Below are 24,243 nucleotides of genomic sequence, written 5' to 3' on the forward strand. Positions count from 1 at the left end.
CTGCTCATGAAGACATCGTTCCTTTGATGCTAATTTTGCAGCCAAAAAAACATTAAATGTGAATATAATTAAATTGATTTCGAAAATGCTTTTCGGAGGATTTAAGCCGAAGTTTGGATTTCTACAACATAGTTACACTGTCTAATACAAATCAAAACAGAATTGTATTAACTGGTAGTTAGCACTCATCACTAAGCTTTTAATGTCTTTGACTGCTGGCTCATGCGTGTCAAAAGGCTAATATTCTTTCTTGGTATCAGAATATCGGGAAATATCGATACTTGATACATATATCAACCCATCGGATCACTTCATTGATTTTTTCAATTCTGTGCTGATTAGAAGCGTGCAAGGTTCTAAATTCGAAGCTCAATTTCAACTGTCAGTTTAAGGTGAAAACGTGGTGCAAAAGTTATCAAGATATTTGGGCACCAGTGTATTTAAAGTAAGTCAGTATTTAAGCATTTGGTGCTATAAATGTCATATGCATGAACGCTAATTTATACAACGATAGTCATTTACCAAGATGATGTTCATTACTATAATCATCTGTTGTACATATCTTTCATCTCGAAATGTGGTTTACGTTTAAATTGTTACAGAACTAATGCTTCAAGGAAGCGGCTTCCGCAGAATGAGAAAATTTTCTTAGGGCTTCAAAAACTTGCGTTGTTCTGTCTGATGTTAAATTTAACTCAGGTTGATAAGCGCAAGACAATCCTTCATAGCAAATGTTTTATTAAAAATGACCTTGATTGAAACATCGTTCATGCTACTCTGATACATAAAATATTACTTTAGATAAAATAAATAAGAATCTTAGGTCACTCATTCATATGAACATTCGTTGATTTGTTTGGCTTGTGTAGCCTTCTATCATGAAGAGAAATCTAGCAAAAATAAATAAGTGCACATGCGAAGACCACATTTATTGCAGTCGTCGCTTGTTTATAATATATTTTGCCTTCACACTTTAAAACAAGATCAACATCTTAAGTGGATGTCTAGACAAGGAAGTTTAAACGTGGTAGCACTAAAAGACATAAAAATAGTCCACAAAAACACATTTCCTCAGCTTTTAAACAAAAATTCTCTCAAGGTTCTAATGACGTTGAGACGACGTGATTTCAGCGTGTTTTAGGTATAGTTAGGTAAGCTTCCCTCAAAACTTTGTAATACGATCCTCACCGCACGTTTTAGTCGCGGTGCGAATCCTTCATATTGCAGTTTGTGTATTTCAATTTTCAATTCCTCAAGATCTTTGCTCACCGTTAGAAGGTAGATGTGAATGAAACTATTCTTGGTACGTTTTACATGCTGCGCATGGATAGAAATTCAAACATTTTTGTTGTGCGTTGTAGCAAACTTGAATTTATATTTTCTTAGAACAAACATTCTCAATGTTGTTCACTTTCTAGGAATCATAAAACATGTAAAGCCATATTATGAAAATATAAATTCCTTGCAATTGCAGAGTGTATAATAACATAAAGTGAACTACATACTACACAATCAAACGAGGAATCTCTAACCGAAAGCGCAGCGGCTAAAGAAGTTTTTGAGACGCCAATGAAAGCATCGTTCCTTTGATGCTAATTTTTCAGCCAAAAAAACATTAAATGTGAATATAATTAAATTGATTTCAAAAATGCTTTTTGGAGGATTTAAACCGAAGTTTGGATTTATATAACACAGTCCACCGGTGCAATTGTTATTCATAATGCTAAGAACAAGGAGTGTAGAGAAGAAAATAGAAAAATAAAAATGAAATATTGTTAATATTATATTAACTCAACAAAATATTTGGATGTGTAATTTGTTTTTATACTACCATTTTTTGAACAATCTTCACTCGGCCTTAACCAATCTATTTTACAATCTGGGCTGGTTCCTCTTTCTTGATTTTTATGATATCACTAATGCATAAGCTTTCTTAAAATTATACAATAAGATCCGTTTTTGAACAGTTGATCCGCAGCATGAGTCAATATAAAGGAAAAATTACAGCTTTTAACTCTAAGTTGTCAAGTCCTCGCGACACTTGCTCATCGTTAAAGTAGCTGTACTTTTTTTATTATGTTTTACTTTTTGTGGATGAAGTTATATCTGAAATGAAAGAAAGCGTAAAATATTGTACGCCATGATGCTTTGCTTCGCTGTCATATTATGTGAAATAACATTGAAATACACAAGCATGAATATTGCTGAACTAAATTATTTAATTTGAAAAGGAAATAATTTTAATGTGTCGCTTTTTTTAACACTTTTACGTTAATTTAATTTATTTTTCAATTTTCATACCAGCATTATTGCCAAACATGGGGACGATACCGAAAGGCTTTGAATACATCAAAACGGCTCCTTTTTTCTTGAAGATAGCAGAATTTGTAAGTTGATTATTTTATTTCAATACTGAAGGACTCTTCGATGAACAACATTTTTCAACTATACAATCTTCCAGAGAGTATGTACATTAGATGCATACATTTCACAGCACCACATTTATCTTTAGGTTATACTGTTGGTTGCAATTGGCACCCTGGGAAGATTTTTTAACAAAATAGACATTACTTCAGAAAGAAATCAATTAGATTTTGTGGAATGTTTGCTGTCGTCGTGTCATGGATTGTTGTCGTTATAATGGCCGTTCTCTTTGTTAGTGGACTACATGAAAAAATTAGCATCATTAACTGGCCTTTGACGGTAAGTAAACAAATTGGAGGGATTTCGTCCTTTCATATTTAGTTTTTTTTAAATAAAATATCTTCATTTAATATGGATAATTTTAATTTTAATTTTTGAACTTCGAAGTATAAATCATAAAATAATAAAATAGAGACTTTGTCGTGGTGACAAATCTGAAAATAGTTCTAAAGATAGCAAATACCATAGTGAATGGTAAAAGTAATATAGTAAGTTGATAGTTGTAAAGAGCACTAACCCAATAGTTCTAAATTAAATGACACGATGCATTTCGTGTCAACGTCTGCTAAATGAAAATTTACAATCTGCCGATATTGTTAATGCCAAGAAAGAGTGTACGTCATCTCCAAAAGGGGAGATGACTCTCAAAACAGGGATAAATTAAAAACATAATATTTTTATTGGCAGAGGACGGGATTTGTTAACTTAATTGAAACCATGACGCGTAACTGAAAGAATGAACGGCATTTCTTAATAATTCTAAAATTGTCGTCTGAATAAGAATCAGCACAATGGGAGTTATTCAAGAGATGTTTACCTATCGCGAAGTCACATAAAACTAAATTACTTTTCTTACAATCACGTTTTGTTTGTTGTCTTGAGGGGACCGTTCCATTTCTGGTTGAAGTTGGTACATGCTGTTTGATTCTATCATCCAACCCTTGAGACGTTCTACCTACAGAGCGAGAAGACTATGAATAACTCCCATTGTGCTGATTCTTATTCAGACGACAATTTTAGAATCATTAAGAAATGCCGTTCATTCTTTCAGTTACGCGTCATGGAGGCTGTTTTAATTAAGTTAACAAATCCCGTCCTCTGCCAATAAAAATATTATGTTTTTAATTTATCCCTGTTTTAAGCGTCATCTCCCCTTTTAGAGATGACGTACACCCTTTCTTGGTATTAACAATATCGGTAGATTGTTAATTTTTATTTAGCAGACGTTGACACCTGAGGAGTAGTCTGCCGAAATGCATCGTGTCGTTTAATTTAGAACTATTGGGTTAGTGCTCTTTACTTAAAACAGTTCTTTTAAGAACTATCAACTTATTGTATTACTTTTACCATTCACTATGGTATTTGCTATGTTTAGAACTATTTTCAAATGATAAAATGTTATCAAGTGCAATTTAAATAAATTGAAAGATTTTCTAAGAATCATCTAAGAATAGGCCCCATTGTTGCCAAGGCAAGATAATTCACAGCTCGCTTTCCAAGTTCAGAAGCAGTTATGAATAAGTTTCAATGCTAGCAACTGCATTATTAGTTGCATAGACTGCAATTCATACATATGGTATATACTTTTGTCAATAACAACTATACAGCATTCTTAATCATTGATGAAGGCCATATCCAAATGCAAAGCGTGGTGATTAAATTATCTTTATAAAATAAAACTAACAAAAAAGTAAGGAAAAAAGCTTTGTGAATTTTTCTTTTTTTTCCTACATCAACAGTACCTAGCTCACTCGCTCATAAAGTCACAGCAAAAAAAAAACAAACATACAGCAATCTCTAGAGCATAAAGAATGATAAAATAAAGGTACTTACCGCATTTTGCTAGCATTGAAACTTATTCTAGATCATAACTGCTCTGAACTTGGAAAGGGAGCTGTTTTATCCATTACGGATATTTGTGATTAGTAAAAGTCGTGAAATGCCTTAAATACTCGAAAACCAAGTTTGTTGCAGTAAAGTTTCATGAGAAATTTGTTTTTGAAATGAAAATAAAACTGAAAATAATATTGACATACGGAAAATAGTGATGATAGCGGTGGGCCACCATAGTGCAGTGTGGAAAATGGAAAAATAAACATCTATAATTGCTACAATTGTAAGGTTAAATAGTTGGAATGTTATTAAACAAAAAGAATGATAGCATAGCGCTATAACCGACAACTACAAACAATAACGACCTTATCTAACAACATAAGGTCGAAGTGTAAGTTTTGATAAGGTCGTTATTGTTTGTAGTTGTTGGTTATAGCGCTGTGCTATCATTCTTTTTGCTACAATTGTATTACACAAACTTATCAAAATGCTTGAGTGTGTCATTTTGTTGTTGCATTACTATTTTTTTCAACAGCTATCGGTCTTAATGTATTTCATAAGCTGGGAAGGGACCCTTTGTTTGGAAGTGTTTTATCAATTATGCATAAGCTTGCTTAAAATTATACAGTGAGATCCCCTTTTGAACAGTTTAAATGTGCGTGCGCAGCGGAGTCTATTTAAATCTCAAAGAACAGCTTTCAACTTTCAATTTTAAAGGCCACTTGAATTCTCATCTTTAAAGTATTGGTAAGTGTTAGTATTTGGGGATGGAAATCGAACTGAAATTTTTCAAGAGCGATAAATGCGTAAATATTCTACGTTGAGCTTCACTTGGTGGCCATTTTTAATGTTTATCACAACCGAGTATGCATTCGTTTCTTTGTTGGTTTTAAAAATCATGCTATGAACGGATCTCTGAGGACTTTTGAATAACTATAAAGTACACTTTTTATACAATGCATCTGGAATAATGCAAAATAAAATTGAAATACACAAGCTTGAATATTTTTGAACCAAATCAGAATTCCTTAATTTGACTAGCAACAATTTTGACGTGTCGCATTTTTAACATTTTTATGTTAATTTCACTTTGCTCATTCTAGCATCATAGTCAAACATGGGAACGATACCGAAAGGCATGAAATTTGTCAAATCAGTACTGTTTTTCTTGAAGATAGCAGCATTTGTAAGTAAATTATTAAATTCAAATAGTTACACACGTTTTGATGAGTATAACGTTTTTCCTGATCGTTTGTAATGTGTCTATGTTATTGTTAAGATATGCTCTCATATTCTTCCTGTAATTGGTAAATAATTAAGTCAAGTGTAACTAACTAAATGATTATTTTAAGAGATACTTATGTGCAATCATCACAATATTTCTTAAAGTTCCTAATAGCTTTCCGTTGATTGTAAATTAACCATATTTAGTAAAGAAACAAATATATCCATACGTAATATCTTGTATAAATAGAAGTAGTTTCATCATTGTACGATAGATCATAGACATAGACATTGACGTTGAACATTAAATGTGATCGTAATAGTTATCTGTAATATCTCTATTTGTTGGTGTAAGTCAATATATACTAAAGAAGGTAGATGGCTACATCACAAAACCTAACATATATAGTATGTGAACGTATATTGTATGAGACACTTATTAACGAGCCAAGGGTTTGAGCTCCGATTTCAGCTCTAAATCAATCTCGAATCTGGCTTAGAATCAAATTCGGTATTACGCACATGGAATAGTAGACCACATCACACCTTGTGACTGTATTGTGTGTCAATACGCCTAAAGCCATCGAGCTAGTAGTACGAAAGAATCAGTAAGAATACAACCTTAACAATAACCCAAGCTAACCCTAAGTCTAACGGCCTAATTCCAAGTTTAGAGCAACACCAAACTAGAAGTAGATCATAACAAATAAATTATATGTGAAAGAGCACTTGAAATAAGTACCAGAGCTTCGATTCGGAGATCCAGTGAATCGATCCATGAATAGGAAAATAGGTGTTTTCATTTAAGAAATTAAAGATATTTACTGTGTTTGCACAGGCTTATGCAAACCGTGGAGACCTTTGGGAGAACTGGAGAGCAGATCAGTGCAAGCCCGAGACCGAAGGTCGAGGGTTGCACCTGATCGAGAATTCTCACAAACGTCTCCGAGGTTTGCATAAGCCCGTGCAAATCCAAAAAACATCTTTTATTTCTTTTATAAAATAACAATAATGTGAAAAAGACAAACATTTTAATTTTTCCTCTAAAATGTATTCATGATGGATTTGCAAATTCTCTTTAACTGATTGATTGTTTTGATTGATTTGATTGGTTGAGCTCAGATGTGTTTTGCACAGGCTAATGCAAACACGGCTCTAGACCAATCACTGCACGCGCTTCATTGTGTTTATTTTATAATTTGTAATGCAACACTTCATTTTTTTAGGTTATACTGGTGATTGCCATAGGTACACTTGGTGCATTTTTGGACAAGGCAGATTTACACGTTAATCGCTATGGCCTTAGTACCTTCGATAGATGGGGAAATAAAGGTAGCTTGGATTTTGGAATGTGTGCCATCGTTGTCTCTTGGCTTTTTGTTATCATAATCGTCGTTCTCTTTGTTACTGGATTGCATGAAAAAGTCACATTAATTAACTGGCCTTTGACGGTAGGAGAGAAATATTAATTGACTTCTCTTTTTGTTAAAACAGTATTTGTTGTAAATGATGCAACGCTTGACTGCATTAATCTTTAGTTTGTAAATATAGCGTCGTATCATGTCGTATTCACCCTATCCTGGTTTTGTGAAATCCAAAACTCTTGCAATGGCACGATTTTAGGTGTTCATCAATTTGGTGATAGGTGCTGTGATGCTGTTTATAGCCGGTTGTGTCTTAGCTGATGCTGCTCGCAAGTATGATAACGACAAAAAAGGATATGATCATACATTCTGTAGTTACTTGAAGGCAAAAAATGCTGATGCAACATGCCGTCATGTTATTGGTGCTACGGTTAGTCAATCACTTGCCTACCATAGTTTAATCGACGTAGATATTTTAGACGTTGTTTCTGTTTTCTATAGGTCTGCTGTTTTATCGCCACTCTTATATTTACAGTTGATGCTTTCTTCAACTTCGAGTTGTTTAGAGGTGAAGCATCTCGGGGTCAAACCTTTCCATTTGCATCGACTGCTGTATAGAAATAATTGAAACTGCAGTTTCTATAAGCGGTTTTGCTGAACTTTTGAAACGGTATTCCTTGATAGCGGTTTTAGTTACTTTTGAGCTTTGGCTATGTCTTTTTTGACATAAAGATTGGTTTATTTTATCATTGATATATACTGAATGCATGGTATCATTTAGCACTTTATAGTTTTCTTTTCCACGTAACTTTAGTTTCAGCAAGCTTTTGTTTTATTTTTCAAATAATTATACATGTTATATAAACGAATAGTTCGATTGAAGTTAGAGGTGTGTACAATAAGAATTTAAATGGCTCTTTTAAAAGCACTTTGCTGGGCTTTGATATTTATATTAAGAATTCGCTTCCCTCTCTCCTCCGGTATATCTCTGGTCACATTTCTAAGAATTTATCATTCACAAATTTTTAATATAAAGGAATTTTGTTCATCAATATTTGATTTAAAAAGCAAAGTTTGGGTTTGGTTTGATTTGCGTTTAACTCAATTAGTGCCAACTGCCATAACGAAATTCACCACAGTGCAATCTAAAATGGTGTAATAAATTAAAGCCTGTTTCAAACGTCGTATTTGCTTGTGTCGAATAAAATAGTTTGAATTAAGTGCATGAAAATTTGACGTATGAAACAATCAAATTCGACTGCATTATTTGAGGTCGACCTTAACTTTAAATTCGACCGGTTTGGTCGCATTATGCGACGAAAGTGCGAAGTCGTTTCAATCTTTGAATTTTGCATTTGTCGAATACAATTTGGCTCTTGCTTTTTACTGACAACAAAGTCCAGAACGAGATAAAGCTAAGACGTCGTGTAATAATTATATTCGACACATGCAAAATTCGACATTTGAAACAGGCCTATGACAATCATGTGTCATTTCATGTGACAATCATGTGTCATTTCATGTGTCATTAGTAACACTCAGGCGTGAAATGACGTGTTTTGTGCAATTCGCGTGATGACACGAAAATGCAAACTCATTTTTAAACCCTCGCTTTTCTTCGGCAGCGACTTGCCCCATATTATGTGGGGTTGACGAGCAACGAGATAGATCAACACAAAAAAAAATGGAAAAAGTTAGCTGAGTAACACAGACGTATTTTTGCAAAGGTATCCATTGACTGATCAACGCAGATAGCTAAATAGATGGATGTTAAGAATTAAGCCCATTTTCTGACGGTATTGGCTTTTAGTTACTTGTTTCACATATGCCAACATTATGGCGTTCATTCAATGAAAGAACAGGAAATTACATTTCTAAAGAAATGAATACTAAGTTCGTTGAAAAAAATTTACATTTGCATTGTACAGAAGTAAAAATTCTTACAGACCCGCCTGCGAGGCTGTCATTCTTGAAAAATTGAGCAACGAAAACGAGAGAGAATTTAAAAGGGAAAAAATGGAGTATTCGTACCATTCTGCGTCACTTAAACAAAAATTCAAATGAGAGTTTGGTTCTTTATGGCATGGAGTGGTTTATCAATAATGCATAAGCTTTCTTTAAATATATGCTGTGATATCTGCTTTTTAGCCTTTCGTTCGCAGTGTGAGCAATTTCAAAGTCAACTACAGCTTTTAACCCTACACATTCCATGGTTACGCGATTCTTTCTCATCTTTAAAGTAGTTTGAACAATTCTTGGTAAGTGTGACTTGTTGTGGATGGAAATTTAACTGAATTTTTTAAGAATGATAAAAGCGTAAAATATTGTATGTCGTGGTTCGCTGGCATTTATATGTTTACATTTTTTACAACCGCTAAAGACAATAGTTTCGTTCTGGGTTTTATAAATCCTGCTGTGAATTGATCTCTACAGTATTTTTCTTTGCGTTGCAACTAGAATAAGATTGAAATACACAAGCATGAACATTTCTGAACCAAATTAGAACTCATTAATTTGACAACTCATTAATTTGACAAGTAAATAATATTGACGAGTCACATTTTTTAACGCTTTTACGTTAATTTAATTTACTTTTCAATTTTTATACCAGCATTATAGCCAAACATGGGGACGATACCGAAAGGCACTGAGTACATCAACTTCCTACACTTAATCTTGTTAAAGCTGATACGTAGCAGTTTTATCAATGCACCGTAAGAGACGCTTCTTGCACTTCTTCACGGCAGAAATTAATATAATTTGTATGTCAACATCGTGAAGTGGGACTGTTCAGTATGGCCGCCTTCCAGCTTCAAATTTAACTAGTGATGCGCGATCCATGTAAACATACAAATCAATGAGTTAAATGACTACTCAATCACATTTTGCCACACACTTACATGAAGTATTAGTCTGCCAAAGAAAAGTTTTTGGGTGTTTCAAATATTTAGCTTACTTATTTCTAATTCTTAGGTTTGCTGTTTCATTGCAACCATTATTTTTGCAGTCGATGCAAACTTAAATTATCATTTATTCAAAAGCAGAACTTGTACGACGACGCCAGTGACATTAATTAAATAATCAGTTGAAACTGTAGTTATTTTTCTCACCAATTTTTTTTAAAACTGTACTTCTGTTAAATAAATGAAGCAAACAAACTGAGTTTTAACTGAGTATTTAACTAAGGTCCCTATTATCATAGATAAACTGAAAATGTACAGTATTATTTGGTAAAAAGTAACAAGGGTGGCCGAAGATTGATAATTGGTTCAGAGGTGTAATATTTTTATAATACATGTTCTACTTTATTAATTTCTATTGAAATCAACTGTGATCACGTAATAGTCTCAAAACCTTATAAACTATGTCATATTCTAAGTATTAATTCTTTTATATGTAGCGATTTGTAAATAACTTTATTGTGCAATTTTATAGTTGCTGTAAATAGCTACTTCATGTGCCCCTTAAGTTGACGAGGTTACTCATGTTAGCGTTTTTAGATATTATCATCTCTATGTATGAATGTATACGGAATTTAATAGTGTTAATAATCATATGGATAATGAAAGACGTATGAAAAGAAAGATTGGCAAAAAAGCCTGAGGATGGAACGTTTTCACTTCATAAAGAAGACTCCATATGTTGGAGATATAGCTTATAGAAAATTGTGCAACGTATATCTTATTACACTTGTCATCATCAAAATGGCAGACAGTCTGTTGCATTTTTTGACCAATATCAATGATGAAATGATTAACTGCAATTACTAATCTCATTAAACATGCAGGACCAATTCACTCAGCAACTTTTTGCTAAGGTTTGTTTTTTTTATTGAAAAAAAAAATTCCTGCTGCCTCTTGTTGTGTTAATGCGATTCTTTAAAGTAAAGTAGAGAAAAAGATAGAAGAATGGAAAAACGAAGTATTTGTATAACTCCATTGCAGCCAGCTTATCAACGAAAATTAAACTGCGCATGCGCAATCTTCTTCCTTTGTTACAAATTGTTTCTGTGCTTTCCTAACTCATGATACAGGTGGGTTCCTTAGCTTACAAGTTGCTCGTAAAGAATGCTTAGCTTCCCGTTGTGAACTATTGAGTAAAACTCAGATCGAACAATTTAGTTGTATAGCGCGAGTCTCTTGAACTACAGTTGACGCGTTTCAATTTTCAACTCCACACTATTTGAAAGTAACTGTGAAACTATTCTTGGTGAGCTTTAAATGCTGGCTGGAAATTTAACTATGCTACTTCTTTCTTTGTTGCCACTCATTTAGATCTTTAAATTTCTTCGACTCATAATCAAAAGTGGTTTCTTTCTGGGACTGATAAATCATGAAATTAAAAAAATTTGACGAAGCTTCAACCTTCTTCCAAACACATTCAGCTCTTTTGCCTCAGAGTACGAATAAATTTAACGCAAATTGCCTTCGATGAGTGATTTTTGCTCTTTATTTTTTGTGTCAATTTACGATAATTTACTCTTCTTTTTTATATACAAGCATCAAAATAAAATATGGGGACAATACCGAAAGGCTTTTCGTTTCTAAAAACAAGTAAATGTTTCGATAAATTATTCTTGTCTGTAAATCATTTTATCTAAACTTATGACTGACTCATAAATGTATTGCAGTTAATATGCTATGTATATCACATTTTTTATGGATATAATATAGATGCAACATTTCGTTCCTCTGTAGGTTATGCTATTGTGTGCGATCGTTTTAATGAGGCTGTTTTCGATGATGCAGGTTGTGCCCTCAATTCTTGGGTAGGGAAAGGAAGCTTAGATTTTGGAATGTTTGTCATGGTTACCTTTTTGATTGTTGCCATGGTGATGGTTGTGTTCATTTTTATTGGATTGCATGAGCAATTCACCATCATTACTGGCCATTAGTTATAGGTAAACAAAATCGGCCATTTTTTATTTGTTAAAAGAGTATTTGTTTTAAATATAGCATTAAAAACAATACCCCAAATGAATCATATTTCTGCTTTTTTTCTTGCAATATTTGTTAGCATTAGAACGATGTAAAGCTTCATTGCTCTACAACTTTAGTTCATGAAGGACAACATATCCTATGCTACTCTAAAGATCCCCTAATAAAATTAAAAAATTTTAAATCTTTTATAAATTTCCAACTTTAGGTGTTCATCAACACGATGATATGGACTGTGATGTTGCTTATCACCGGTTGTCTCATGTCTAACACTTTTCACAGATTATTTAACGGAAAGAAAATATATTCGAGAATTCATTTTGTGATCGGGAGAATGAAGCGGCAAAACGTCGTCCAACATGTATTTATCTTATTTCTTCTACGGTTAGTCGGTCACATGGTCAAATGGTTACATTCTTACACCCTTATATCAAGTACAACCCTGATCAAGTCTTTTTGCTTTTTAATTATACACTAGTATATATAGCTACTTATCTATATATTTCTAGGCTTGCTGTTTTATTGCAACCATAACCTTGGCATTGAATGTTCTGTTCAACTATCAATTATTAAATTCCACAACATCTACAGTTGCAACACCAGTAACTATTGTTATGGCTACAGCACCAGCAACATTTGCTGCCAACACGACACCAGCACAATTTTTTGTGGGTACGACACCCGCAACATTTGCAACGAATACAACACCAGCAAGATTTGCAGCAAATACGTCCCCAGCCACATTTGTTGCTGGTCCGACACCTGAAAGATTTATCACGGGTGGGACACAAACAACATTCATTTATTTAATTCCACTTTGTGTATGCAGTTATACTATTTGTCATAATTTCATGTAAATAAAGTTTTTTAATGTTGTCATAGATATGCACTGACTATACGGTGTCATTTAGCATTTTCATAATCTTCTCTTTCATTTGATTTTGTGGCCAGTTTGTCTTTTGAATACGTGAAATTCGAGCTTGTTATATAAACATGAAGATATTATCATTCCCAAATTCATTTAATTAAAGAGCTTTTGTTCTTCAATATTACGAATACGTTGTGCGCTAGCTAGGATTTCTCTAACACAAAAAGATTTAAGCTGGAAAGTTTCAGTTGAAAAATGAGATGTATATTTTCATCATTTCTGTAGCTCAAGAAGTTCACTGCATCGTTACATGTTTTTTAGGTGTAGATTACCCAAGTTAGTGGAGCCTTTAAAGGACTGTCGGTGTTGATGTTAACGGGCATTTCGACAACCTTAGCGATAGCTACAAACATGCATTATTTCTATTTTTCGAGAAGTCTACAATTCATGGATTTGTTTGTGAAGCATAAGATTATTGCAATGTCTTTTTTGATAATTTTTGCTTCTCCGCACTATTGTTTTTTAAAATTAAAGCTTATACTTAGAGTCGAGGACTTTCAACAACAATTAACATCCTCAACAACAGAGACTGACAATGAAACGACCATTTTAAATGTAGGATGTAAAATCTTTTTTACTGGAGTCTTTCAGCGTTCGTTGTGTATAAATGCAGCCCTTCAGTTTCTTGTCTTTTCAAGCCATCATGTCTAGGTTGATGTTGAGCAGAAAGTTTGTTGCAGTTTTAGGAGATCTTTTATTAAAGACAACAAAACATGAACGTAAAAAGAGCAGTTGCCATGGTGAATGGCCTGAAATACCAAGAAAAACCAAGGAAACCCAAGAGAAAATTGAGAGAAACTCTTAAAGTGCACATACAACTACTTTCAGTTTTTTATTCTCAAATAGATTTTGGATGAATAATACAAATGCCGTTTACAGAATTTGAATAACTTTTTTCGTTTTTGAGTTATATTTCGGCAAAGATGCAAATAAAACCTGAATTTCAACGTTTTGTAAAAAAATGTCGAGAGCTCTAATCCGTGGCATGGGACTTACTTCTGATGTCATTTAAGGAACACAGACTGACTACCAAAACAAATTACACTGTTTATGCATGTAAACAAACACAAAAATGCCAGATCGATGTGTAGTTTTTGGTTGTTCTAACGTAGCCAGTTCGGAGAAAGGCATTTCACTTCATCGCATACCATTTTTTAACGACGAAAGAAGCGAAGCTAAGCGTAGGAGAAAGCGATGGGTCAACTTTGTGAAAGCTACTTGCAATAAGTGGGTCCCCACAAAGAATTCCGCAGTTTGCTCGGAACACTTCACAAAAGATTCGTTTTCTCGGCAATTCGGCTCGCTTTCTGAATCAGAAAGTAATTTTGCACCTCGACTCATTCGAGATGAATTCGGAATCGTTGCTTACTCGAGCATTTATTCTCGAAAAGATGACAATGAACTTACAACAAGAGATCGCAAAATGGTGAGTACGTTAAAAATTATACATATGCATATCAACATTTTACCTGGAATCTGTGTGAGAGTATATTTCATAAATACATGCCATTTTAGATGAAAAGAAAGTGGATGTCTGATTATAAAAGAGTGGTTGAATCAGAAAATATTCTCAGTACAAGTAGCGAACCTCAAGAGCAAAGAAAAGAAACAACTTGTGATGAGCCAGTATTAAAGAACGCCACTGCTGTAAAGGCTAACGTAAATTATTGTTTTGTATATGTATTGCTGTTGTTTCTAATTTAGGAAGTAGCTGTGCAATGTAAATTACAATGTCAAAATTGTTTAAAACTTGAAAAAGAGAAACGTCGTTACAGGAACTTATGGTTTGGGGCAAAGCATAAGCTTCAGTGTAGCAGAATTTATGCAAGCAGTTCTAATATGGATATGCTTGCAGTGGGTAAGTGTTTTTTAAGATTATTCGCCTGTTAATTTTATTTCATGTATGATTCGAGGTCAAGAGAAGATTTGCCAACGTAATAGGATCAGCCATGTTTAATAACCTCAATTTCTACAATACTACCAACTAAGCTTGCATGCAACCCTGGAAAATTATTGAAGTTAATTACTAAGAAATATGGACTTAATCAACCTTGTGTAGCTGCGCATTACTGAAGTATCTTATTTCATAGATGAGTATGAGAACAACAGCAGCAATGAAGAATCATCAACTAGTAGCATCAACATTGCTCCTCCAGGGTATGTTGAAGATATATATCAAGTGTTGTGCTCTGCACTCATTGATGAGGAAACATTGAGAAAAGCCAAAGGTGATCTTTTACGAATGACTCCATTGCCAATGAATTCCATGTTGGACAAGCAATCAAAAAATGAAGCTATCTCAAAAAAAAGCAAGAAGACAAAGCAAGCCAGCTGTACATTTCCCCCGCAACTAAGCCAGGTTTTACAAAAAGGCATTACTTGCTTTGAGTTAATTTGAATCTTATTTTTGCAACTGACTCACTTTATTGTTTGATATAGCTGCAGTATCACCTGTCCAAGAAATAATCACGAATCAGAGAAATGAGAGAGCAGCACCTTGATGCACTGTGTGCAAGAATTGGATGAAAGGCCATTAAAATATAATGAACTGTCCAAAAAACCAAAAGTAGCCACTTTTTTAGGACCTGGTGGTATGAGCCCAGTTAGTTGGGATTCAGTGAAGTGTGAATTGACAGCATGGAAAGAATAAAGAGAAAGGAATTGTAATTTTGTGTGTTTTGTATAACAAGAGTAAGTGTGAATCGAAGATGCAATACATCAAGAGTGGCTAATATGATTCCACACTTCACTGAATCCCTACTAGCTGGGCTCATGCAAACAGCACCTAAAATGATATATAATGTTATGTTATTTTACAAATTGTCCTCTTCATACCCTGTAAAGTGTTCATTTTTTTTTAAATTAAAAGTTTTTCAAATAACATGGTAAGCACAAGCTGGAAGTGGAATTCTTTTGTCTCGAAGAATGCCATGTACCATTCTTGTAAATTGCCTATATGCAACAACTCGAAAAAACCTGAAAAGGCATAATACACAAGGTCCATTAAAACAGGTAGGAGTCCATAAAATACAAATTTTGCAAGTGTGCATTCATAGATAACCCAGACAAAAACATTTAATTATTAATTCTAACAAACCTTTGCTCCAAGAATCCTTTATGATATCTAACTCCATCTCGTCTTTGGTAAAGATTGGCAGCTAAATTTAATGCCCATCGATTGAAGCAAATGGCATCAAATCCTGGATGCTCTGTGATGCATTTTGGCTGCCTTCCTAATTTGGATACCACCATATGATCTTGCATTTCAATCTTGCAATTGGCAATTTCGTGGTAACATCTACATTCTTTTGGATTAACCAAGAGAGGAAAACGGCAGTTACCACAATTGCACCTACGAAAGTTATCTGTCAAAAGCTTCGGCAACAATAAATAAACAAATTTTCCAACTTTTCTCACCAAGATTCAATGGAACTGAACACGCCAAACAGAAGAGCTCGAACGCAGAATGCAAAATGTTGCATTCTGCGTTCGAGCTCTTCTGTTTGACGTCTTTCTTCTTCTGTCTCACTAATATAGTTTTCTAACCACTCTTCATCTGCAAGTGGTTCGTTTTCATACGCTTCAGCTTGGCCATACACAAAATCGCCATCGGTGTTTCGGAGCGCATTTGATGACGATTGATCTTCGTCTTCTAAATCGAATTCCCGACTGTTCAATTCAAAATTTTCCACTGTTGTTGCTGTACTCGACTCAGAATCAGATGTCGACATGTTTCGTAGAATTTTTATATTAATTTCAAAGCAATATATAAAGAATTGTTATTTCACACTGTGTTGTTTTGTATGCAGCGCATTCATACGTTCCTTAAATGACGTCACAAACCTCTCGTTTTAAGTCCCCTCAGCGGCGCGGAAATTTCTCAAAAGCAAGCTAATTCAAACCGCAAAAAAAACTTTGTTTTTTTCTTTTTTTACGAAATTTTTTTCGAAATCATATTTTCCACAGTCTAAACTTTAAAATTTCAACGAATTTGGAAAGGCTGTATGTGCACTTTAAAAGAAAATTAAAGGGGAAATAGATTCAACTCCTACAAGATTTATTTACTATAATAAGCAAAATACCTTTTGAATGTGAAAGACTTAAACTTTTACTTTATAAACTTTTCAAACATTGCACTGAGCTTTAAAATTGTCATTTGACACTTTGCAGAAAATTAGCCCTATTTCACCTTTCCATATAAAGTAATGCTCATGGATCTTTCTCATCTCACAGAAAATCAAGTAGAAAATATTTCATTTATTTTGAAATTTACCGCACCTTTAGGAAATGTCTTTGACAGTTTGCGCGTTACCACTGACAAAATACTGCTGGCTCATACGTGTTAAATATTCTTTCTTGGCATCAGAAATATCTGGAAATATCGATACTTGTTATAACATCAACCCATCGTATCCCTTCATTGATTTTATGATTTATGTACAGATTAGAAGCGTGCAAGGCTCTAAATTCGGAGCTCAATTTCCACTGTCAGTTTAAGGTGAAAACCTGCTGCAAAAGTTATCAAGATATTTGGCCATCAGTGTATTTAAAGTAAGTACATATATAATCATTTGGAGCTATAAATGTCATATGCATGCACGCTAATTTCTACAACGATAGTCATTTACCAAGATGATGTTCATTACTATAATCATCTGTTGTACATATCTTTCATCTCGAATTGTTTTGAACGTTTAAATTTTTACAGAACTAATGCTTCAAGCAAGAGGCTTGCCCGGGATGGGAAAATTTTCTTAGGGTTCAAAAACTTGCGTTGCTCTGTCTGATTTTAAAGTTAACTCAGGTTGATGAACGCATGGCAATTCTTCATAGCAAATATTTTATTGAAAATGACATCGATTGAAACATCGTTCATGCTACTCTGATACATAAACTATTGCTTTAGCTAAAATAAATAAGAATTTTTAAGTCACTCATTCATATGAACATTCGTCGATTTGTTCGGCTTGTGTAGCCTTCTATCATGAAGAGAAATCTAGCAAAAATAAATAAGTGCGCATGCGAAGACCACATTTATTGCAGTCGTCGATTGTTTATAATATATTTTGCCTTCACACTTTAAAACAAGATCAACATCTTAAGTGGATGTTTAGACAAAGAAGTTTAAACGTGATAGCACTAAAAGACATAAAACAGTCCACAAAACACATTTCCTCAGCTTTTAAACAAAAATTCTCTAAACGTTCGACTGACGTCGAGACAACGTGATTTCAACGTGTTTAAGCTATAATTGTCTACTACGATTCTCACCGTACGATTTAGTCGCGTTGCGAGTCCTTCATATTGCAGTTTGTGTATTTACATTCCTCAAGATCTTTGCTCACCGTTAGAAGGTAGATGTGAATGAAACTATTCTTGGTACGTTTTACATGCTGCGGATGGATAGAAATTCAAACATATTTGTTGTGCATTGTAGCAAATTTGAATTTATATTTTCTTAGAACAAACATTCTCAGGAATTTTTTGAGTCACCATAGTGATTTTTTTTGAAAGTGATTTGAAATTCAAAATAAATCAGTAGGGCACAACTAAATATATGAATGTACACCCCCAAAATTAACGTTCTAGTTACGTCTCTGCCCACGAAGACATCGTTTTTTTCAGTAAAAATTCATACAAAAATTCTCTAGATGTTCAACTGACGTCGAGGCAACGTTGATCAACGTAATACCACAGAATATGAAATATACTAAAGGTCACTCGTGTCGGAGCCTTTGATGTTTTTGATCTCGCGCATGTTGTGCCGCGCATATCGGCAGCCATTATTCCAGCAAGGTATTTAAGGCTTTTCACTTGTTCCCAGCCACAGAAATTACACGACGTCATTTCTTATATTGAAATATTTTCGATTTAATTGTGAAGAAATGACGTAATGTAATTGCAGTGGTTGGAAACAAGTGAAAAAGTATCTTGCTGGAATAATGACGGCCATAACACAACACTTAAGTGATTTTATGATTTTTATTCTGTGGTAATGCGGCAGAACTATTGCCCCATAATTTTGAGCTGGCTACTATGCTGAGATAAAAGCTGGTTTACGTATTATGTCATGGCTTGGTCATTTCCTGGAGGTTGGTTGCAATTCAAGAATTCTGAAACACTTATGAGTTATATAATTCTAACTACGCATGATTATTATTTTACTTCCGATTGTGGTATAGAGTAAAAGGTTAAATTGTCACTAACATCACCAGACCTACTTGATTTGAGAACATTTTATGGTTTTTAGTGATCTTTACATCCATTTGTGTGATTTTCCCGTGCAATAAGATAACATTTAACGTTCAAAGTTTTTGCTCATATTTTGCTATTTGATTATAGGTAATAAATTATCTACCTTGTCATAAAATCATACCGAAAGTGAAACTTAAAACTTTGCCGACAAAATATAAAAAACAAACAAGTCTTTGTCAGAAAATTGCTATTCTTAATGTCAAATAAGTCAGAGATGAGGGATATAGATAGCCAGATTTAATTCAAAGAAATTCAGCAAAGATGCTTTTAAAATAAAGATTTTATTTTTATATGAATAATTTGCCATTTGTTAAAGTAAATGGTTTGAACCCGGGGAGTATCGTTACAACTGTTTGTAGATGTAGATCATCCAGATTTGTATAGTCCTGAGAAAGACTGTTTTTGTTGTTGTTGACTGAAGTTTCGACAACCTTAGCGGTAGTCATCTTCAGACTCGAAAACTTTTCATTTTCAGAGTCAAAAAAATTTGACTATTTTACAATCTGGGCTGGTTCCTCTTTCTTGATATTTATGATATCACTAATGCATAAGCTTCCTTAAAATTATGCAATAAGATACGTTTTTGAGCAGTTCATCCGCAGCATAAGTCAATTTAAAGGACAAATTACATCTTTTAACTCTAAGTTGTCAAATCTTCGCGACACTTGCTCATCTTTAAAGTAGCTGTATTTTTCTTGGTAAGTGTTACTTTTTGTGGATGAAATTATATCTGAAATGAACGAAAGCGTAAAATATTGTACGCCATGATGCTTTTTGCTTCGCTGCCATATAATGTGAAATAACATTGAAATACAAAAGCATGAATATTGCTGAACTAAATTATTTAATTTGACAAGTAAATAATATTGACGTGTCACATATTTACGATAATTTAATTTAATTTTCAATTTTCATACCAGCATTATAGCATAACATGGGAACGATACCGAAAGGCTTTAAATACATCCAGACGGTCCCTTTTTTCTTGAAGATAGCAGAATTTGTAAGTTCATTATTTTATTTCAATAGTGGAAGACTCTTTAATGAGCAACAATTTTCAACTATACAATATTCCTGAGAGTATGCACAAATTATATTTTGTATGTTATACATTAGATGCATACATTTTACAGCGCCACATTTATCTTTAGGTTATACTGTTGGTTGCGATTGGCACACTGTGAAGATTTTTGAACAAAATAGACATTACTTCAGAAAGAAGTCGATTAGATTTTGGAATGTTTGCCGTTGTCGTGTCATGGATTGTTGTCGTTATAATGGCCGTTCTCTTTGTTAGTGGACTACATGAAAAAATTATCATCATTAACTTGCCTTTGACGGTAAGTAAACAAATTGGACGGATTTCGCTTTTTTCCACATTGCACTTAATGGCTGATTTCCATTCAGTGCAAATTGTCGCGCGCGATCGACTTTTTCCGATCACTTATTTTTCAATTGTAAGCACTCGACGTAAGAGTTTCACACTGCCGCACACAATTCAAAAGAAAGCGATTGCGCGACAATTTGCACTGAAAGGAATTCAGCCTTAAGACAGCTGGCGGTATAAGCGACGGAGCTTTTCACTGCAGAAAGTCTTTAGTTTGCGGAAAATGGAGAGACTTGTTAGTTGTGAGAGCTTTCTAGCAGGTGCAATCGTCGACTGTCGGTCTTAAGCTTGCATTGATCTGCTCACGAGTTCTCCCAAAGGTCTCCGGAGTTTGCATAAGCCTTGGAAAACACAGCAAACATCTTCTATTTTTCAAATTATAATTTCCATATTACAAAATACTCGATAATGTGTAATTTTAGGTATTTATCAACTTGGTGATATGGGCTCTGATGCTGTTCATAGCTGGTTGTTTCATAGCTGATACTGTTCGCCAGTATGAAGATAAGAATATCTGTTATTGGCTGAAATTTGCCAAATATGACGCAAGATTCGGGCATCTCATTGATGCTACGGTTAGTCTGTCACGTGATTATTCGTCACGTGCCTAACAAATCTTCATTATTTTGTCAGTTGCTCATTAACGTTGTCTCTATTTTCTAGGTTTGCTGTTTCATTGCAAGCATTCTTTTTGCAGTTGATGCTTTCTTCAACTTCCGGATACTTAGAGGTCAAAGTCACACATCTTCGACTAAGGCCTCTGCACATGCAACGACTTCCACATAGGGTGATCAAACGGTACTTTTCACCAGCGGTTTACTTGAATGTTTTAACGGTTCTTTTTGACAGCGGATTGAATTTTTGCCATATTTTCTTTGACAATTAAAGCTTCGTTTATTATCATAGATACACACTGATTATATATAAGGTGTCATTTTCAACTTCATTTGTTTTACTTTTATGTAACAGTAGTTTTAGCATGCTTTTTTTACTCAAATAAAACGTGAACATTATTTTTGTGTAGTTTGAGCTTTGAACGTTGGCGCCTCGACACTAAGATTCTATCGTAAATAAGGCACAAAAAGCTGCATACTTTATGGTCTTTGCAAAGTCCATCAAACAAAAACTGGCATTAAGAAGTTTAATGCAAGCTGACATCAAACAAATTCACGAACAAGCGAACTTTGATGAATTTTCTCGTAAATTGTTTCAGAAATACGCACCGAGCTACCTTCAATTAAAACTATGCTGTGAGATCTGCTTTCGTACAGTTCATTTTCGGTATGAGTGTATCAAACGGTGAAACTAAAGATAGTGTGCTTCCACCTTTAGTTTTCAATTTCACTTTATCATGGCTTATCTTTATAAGTAGTAGTGAAACTATTCTTATATGTTTGTAAATGATGATCGTCCAGGTTAATAAAGTCCTGAGAAGGACTGTTTTTGATGTTGTTGACTGACGTTTCGACAACCTTAGCGGTAGTCATCTTCAGAGTCAAATGAGTAAACGTCAGGTTAGCCGTTAACGTCAGTCAACAACATCAAAACAGTCCTTCAACTTTAACGATCATCTTAATAGTTTCAAACCATTTACTTTGAAACTATTCTTGGTTAGTGTTACATTTTGTGGATGGAAATTTAAGAGGAATTTGATCAAATTCAGTAAAATTTTGTGTTTCACTGCCAATTTGTTCCAACTGTTATCTCAAAATTTGTTTCTTTCTCGAAATGGATCTCTTAGGGCTTCTAGCCACCTCAGTTTAATGTGCACTTTTCTTTTGCATAGAAACGAAAAATATCATTACACTTGACGGACTGGCGGAATATTCGTGAAACAAAATCCAATAATTTGAATCATATATTACGTTCAAACGATGTAAATTTTAATGTGTTAATTTTTGTAATGGTTAATTGTTCTTTTCATTCCAACGTCGCGCAATATGCAAATACATGGCTATGGTACATCCAAATAAGGTAAAATTTTTACTACAGTAAACATTCCCCGTTTACATTTCTACTACAGTAAGCAGTGAGCGCATGTGTTGTGAATACATTTCCTAAGTTTTGTGAGACATACTGAGCAAAATATAATCCTGTTGCTTTCAACAGTAGCGTACATGGTTTGGGTTAGTTTTAATGTTTTATAGCGTTTCAATGACAAAAAAATGAAAGCTATTTGTAAGAAAAAAATGTTACCTGAGTGTCAACATTGATATTCATGTATATCGCATAAAACATCAATAAAAACACACATCACCTGCTTCGGAGCTCTTTCAGAGCCTTGCGAATCTTGTCGGTTATTTTCTTCTGTTTTAGTAACTGACTCATTTCCTCTTTTTCGTTGGTTGGGCACACAAATCTAGATTGAAATGAGAATAACTTCAAAAAGAAGCAATACACACCAAGTAAGTTTAGGAAGATGATAGAACAAATACAATGTAGTACAAATTATTAGAACGGTAATGTTGAAGTTTGGTCTCTATTTGCTAAAAACATCTTCTCTTCTTGTCATAATTATTGCTGAAAATGTACGGCTGTAGTATCTATAAAAATAAAAATTCATCGCTTACATTACAAGGAAGTTCGAAGGTATAAATTTCTGTCTGTAGCTACAACAGAAGACTGACTCTCCGCTATCGATATCAATTTCACTAAAGAGATAAATTTTAAATACGTCAGTTTAAACATTTGCATGTCATTTAAATAAGAACGACTATCATTAACGCGTACCGCAATTCAGAGACGTATAGAAAAAGTTCAACAACATTTTTGTAAAATCAATATGGCAAATGATCAATTTTAATAAGATTACTTCATTACGCATTCCATATAGTAAAAGTCAATACCGCGAAGGGATTGTTAAAAAAATTTAGCGTTCATTAATAAAAGTTTTGGAAAGTACAATAGCATGATAACAAATAACATTAAAACTCTATAAAATGTCAATAACACAATATGTTTTCAATTGTATGATTAACCCTCAAGATTCTTTCTTTTTATTTTTTTAAGTGTGTGAATGTGAAAGTGTGAAATTGGTCGTCTCTATTGTGCGCGTATTTAAACCAGATTTGATCCGCTTCACTCGTAAACAAGTGAAAATGACTCAAACACAGTGAAGACGGACAAATTTTAGTTCCTAAATTTGAAAAACTTTCTCAAGTCTATCTTCAAATGGCAGACACCCTACGGATAAATAGTTCTGCTATATTGACTGTTATAATTATGCCATTGCAAACATGTATTGTTATTGACATTTTATAGAGTTTTAATGTTATTTGTTATTATGCTATTGTACTTCCCAAAACTTTAATAAATGCTCACTAAATGCTTTTGACATTTGACTCACGCTGTTGACTTTCGCTTTAAAGAATGAATAATGAAGTGATCTTATTGAAATTATTGATTTGCCAAATTGATGTTACACAAACGCTAATGCACTTTGTCTTTACGTATTTGAATTGTGTAGCGCGTTAATAATCTTCCTTTTTATCAAATGCTGTAAAAGCAAGTGAACTTAAATGAAAAAAGATATGCTAAGGAGACCAAGGCGAAACTAAAACGTTGTGTGGAGGGGTGGGAGGAATATTCCTACATTCAGCTACTCAAATCACAGACAAACCGAATCAGTCAAGCAGAGTTGAATATATGAATATTCACGTTCCCCCACTTAACATTCTAGTTTCGCCCCTGAAAGTGACTTGCCAGAAACACGTATTTGTAGTGCGTACCATGGCTTAATGGAGGATTGTTATGAGTGCCATTAGTGGTCACCGTTAGTGGTGGTTAGTGGTTCTTTCATTTCCGGCTTCGGCCGAGAAAGAACCGACTCCGACCGAAGTTTTCGACGGCTACGGCCGAGAAAACTCCCGTGTCAGGTGCGGTAAAAAGTCC

The 24,243-nt window shown here is 34.0% G+C and overlaps 2 protein-coding genes and 3 long non-coding RNA genes across 6 annotated transcripts; 4 read left to right on the plus strand and 1 right to left on the minus strand.

The window, feature by feature from the left end:
* Positions 1-4,923: 4,923 nt before the first annotated feature.
* LOC124436706 lies at positions 4,924-7,773 on the plus strand. The gene is made up of 5 exons (XM_046986674.1): positions 4,924-5,004; positions 5,361-5,443; positions 6,708-6,932; positions 7,105-7,275; positions 7,347-7,773. Exons 2-5 carry the CDS (start codon positions 5,375-5,377, stop codon positions 7,461-7,463), a joined length of 582 nt encoding a protein of 193 aa, XP_046842630.1. The 5' UTR covers positions 4,924-5,004; positions 5,361-5,374; the 3' UTR covers positions 7,464-7,773.
* A 1,046-nt stretch (positions 7,774-8,819) lies between these two features.
* LOC124436716 lies at positions 8,820-9,900 on the plus strand. The gene is made up of 3 exons (XR_006945446.1): positions 8,820-9,103; positions 9,457-9,559; positions 9,819-9,900. It is a non-coding gene; the product is annotated as an uncharacterized LOC124436716 (long non-coding RNA).
* Positions 9,901-11,512: 1,612 nt separating this feature from the next.
* Positions 11,513-12,701, plus strand: LOC124436718. 2 transcript variants are annotated; one of them, XR_006945451.1, is made up of 3 exons: positions 11,513-11,745; positions 11,991-12,166; positions 12,292-12,701. It is a non-coding gene; the product is annotated as an uncharacterized LOC124436718 (long non-coding RNA). The 2 variants fall into 2 exon arrangements; XR_006945450.1 differs by lacking the exon at positions 11,513-11,745 and having other exon boundaries at positions 11,896-12,166.
* Positions 12,702-12,892: 191 nt separating this feature from the next.
* LOC124436722 lies at positions 12,893-17,074 on the minus strand. Its single transcript, XR_006945455.1, has 2 exons — positions 16,989-17,074; positions 12,893-13,357 (listed from the first exon to the last, which is right to left on the minus strand). It is a non-coding gene; the product is annotated as an uncharacterized LOC124436722 (long non-coding RNA).
* A 2,821-nt stretch (positions 17,075-19,895) lies between these two features.
* Positions 19,896-21,362, plus strand: LOC124436712. Its single transcript, XM_046986682.1, has 4 exons — positions 19,896-19,968; positions 20,117-20,305; positions 20,775-20,927; positions 21,016-21,362. Exons 2-4 carry the CDS (start codon positions 20,204-20,206, stop codon positions 21,136-21,138), a joined length of 378 nt encoding a protein of 125 aa, XP_046842638.1. The 5' UTR covers positions 19,896-19,968; positions 20,117-20,203; the 3' UTR covers positions 21,139-21,362.
* Positions 21,363-24,243: the final 2,881 nt, after the last annotated feature.

Source organism: Xenia sp. Carnegie-2017, unplaced genomic scaffold (genome assembly GCF_021976095.1).
Source record: "Xenia sp. Carnegie-2017 unplaced genomic scaffold, XeniaSp_v1 HiC_scaffold_16, whole genome shotgun sequence".
NCBI lineage: Eukaryota > Metazoa > Cnidaria > Anthozoa > Malacalcyonacea > Xeniidae > Xenia > Xenia sp. Carnegie-2017.

Excerpts from the sequence above, each read along its gene's own strand:
- LOC124436706 (XM_046986674.1), top strand. The coding sequence starts at position 5,375 with ATGGGAACGATACCGAAAGGCATGAAATTTGTCAAATCAGTACTGTTT. Across the intron at positions 6,933-7,104 it reads TAATTAACTGGCCTTTGACG|GTGTTCATCAATTTGGTGAT; the intron begins GTAGGAGAGAAA and ends GCACGATTTTAG. Across the intron at positions 7,276-7,346 it reads GTCATGTTATTGGTGCTACG|GTCTGCTGTTTTATCGCCAC; the intron begins GTTAGTCAATCA and ends TGTTTTCTATAG.
- LOC124436712 (XM_046986682.1), top strand. The coding sequence starts at position 20,204 with ATGTTTGCCGTTGTCGTGTCATGGATTGTTGTCGTTATAATGGCCGTT. Across the intron at positions 20,306-20,774 it reads TCATTAACTTGCCTTTGACG|GTATTTATCAACTTGGTGAT; the intron begins GTAAGTAAACAA and ends GTGTAATTTTAG. Across the intron at positions 20,928-21,015 it reads GGCATCTCATTGATGCTACG|GTTTGCTGTTTCATTGCAAG; the intron begins GTTAGTCTGTCA and ends TCTATTTTCTAG.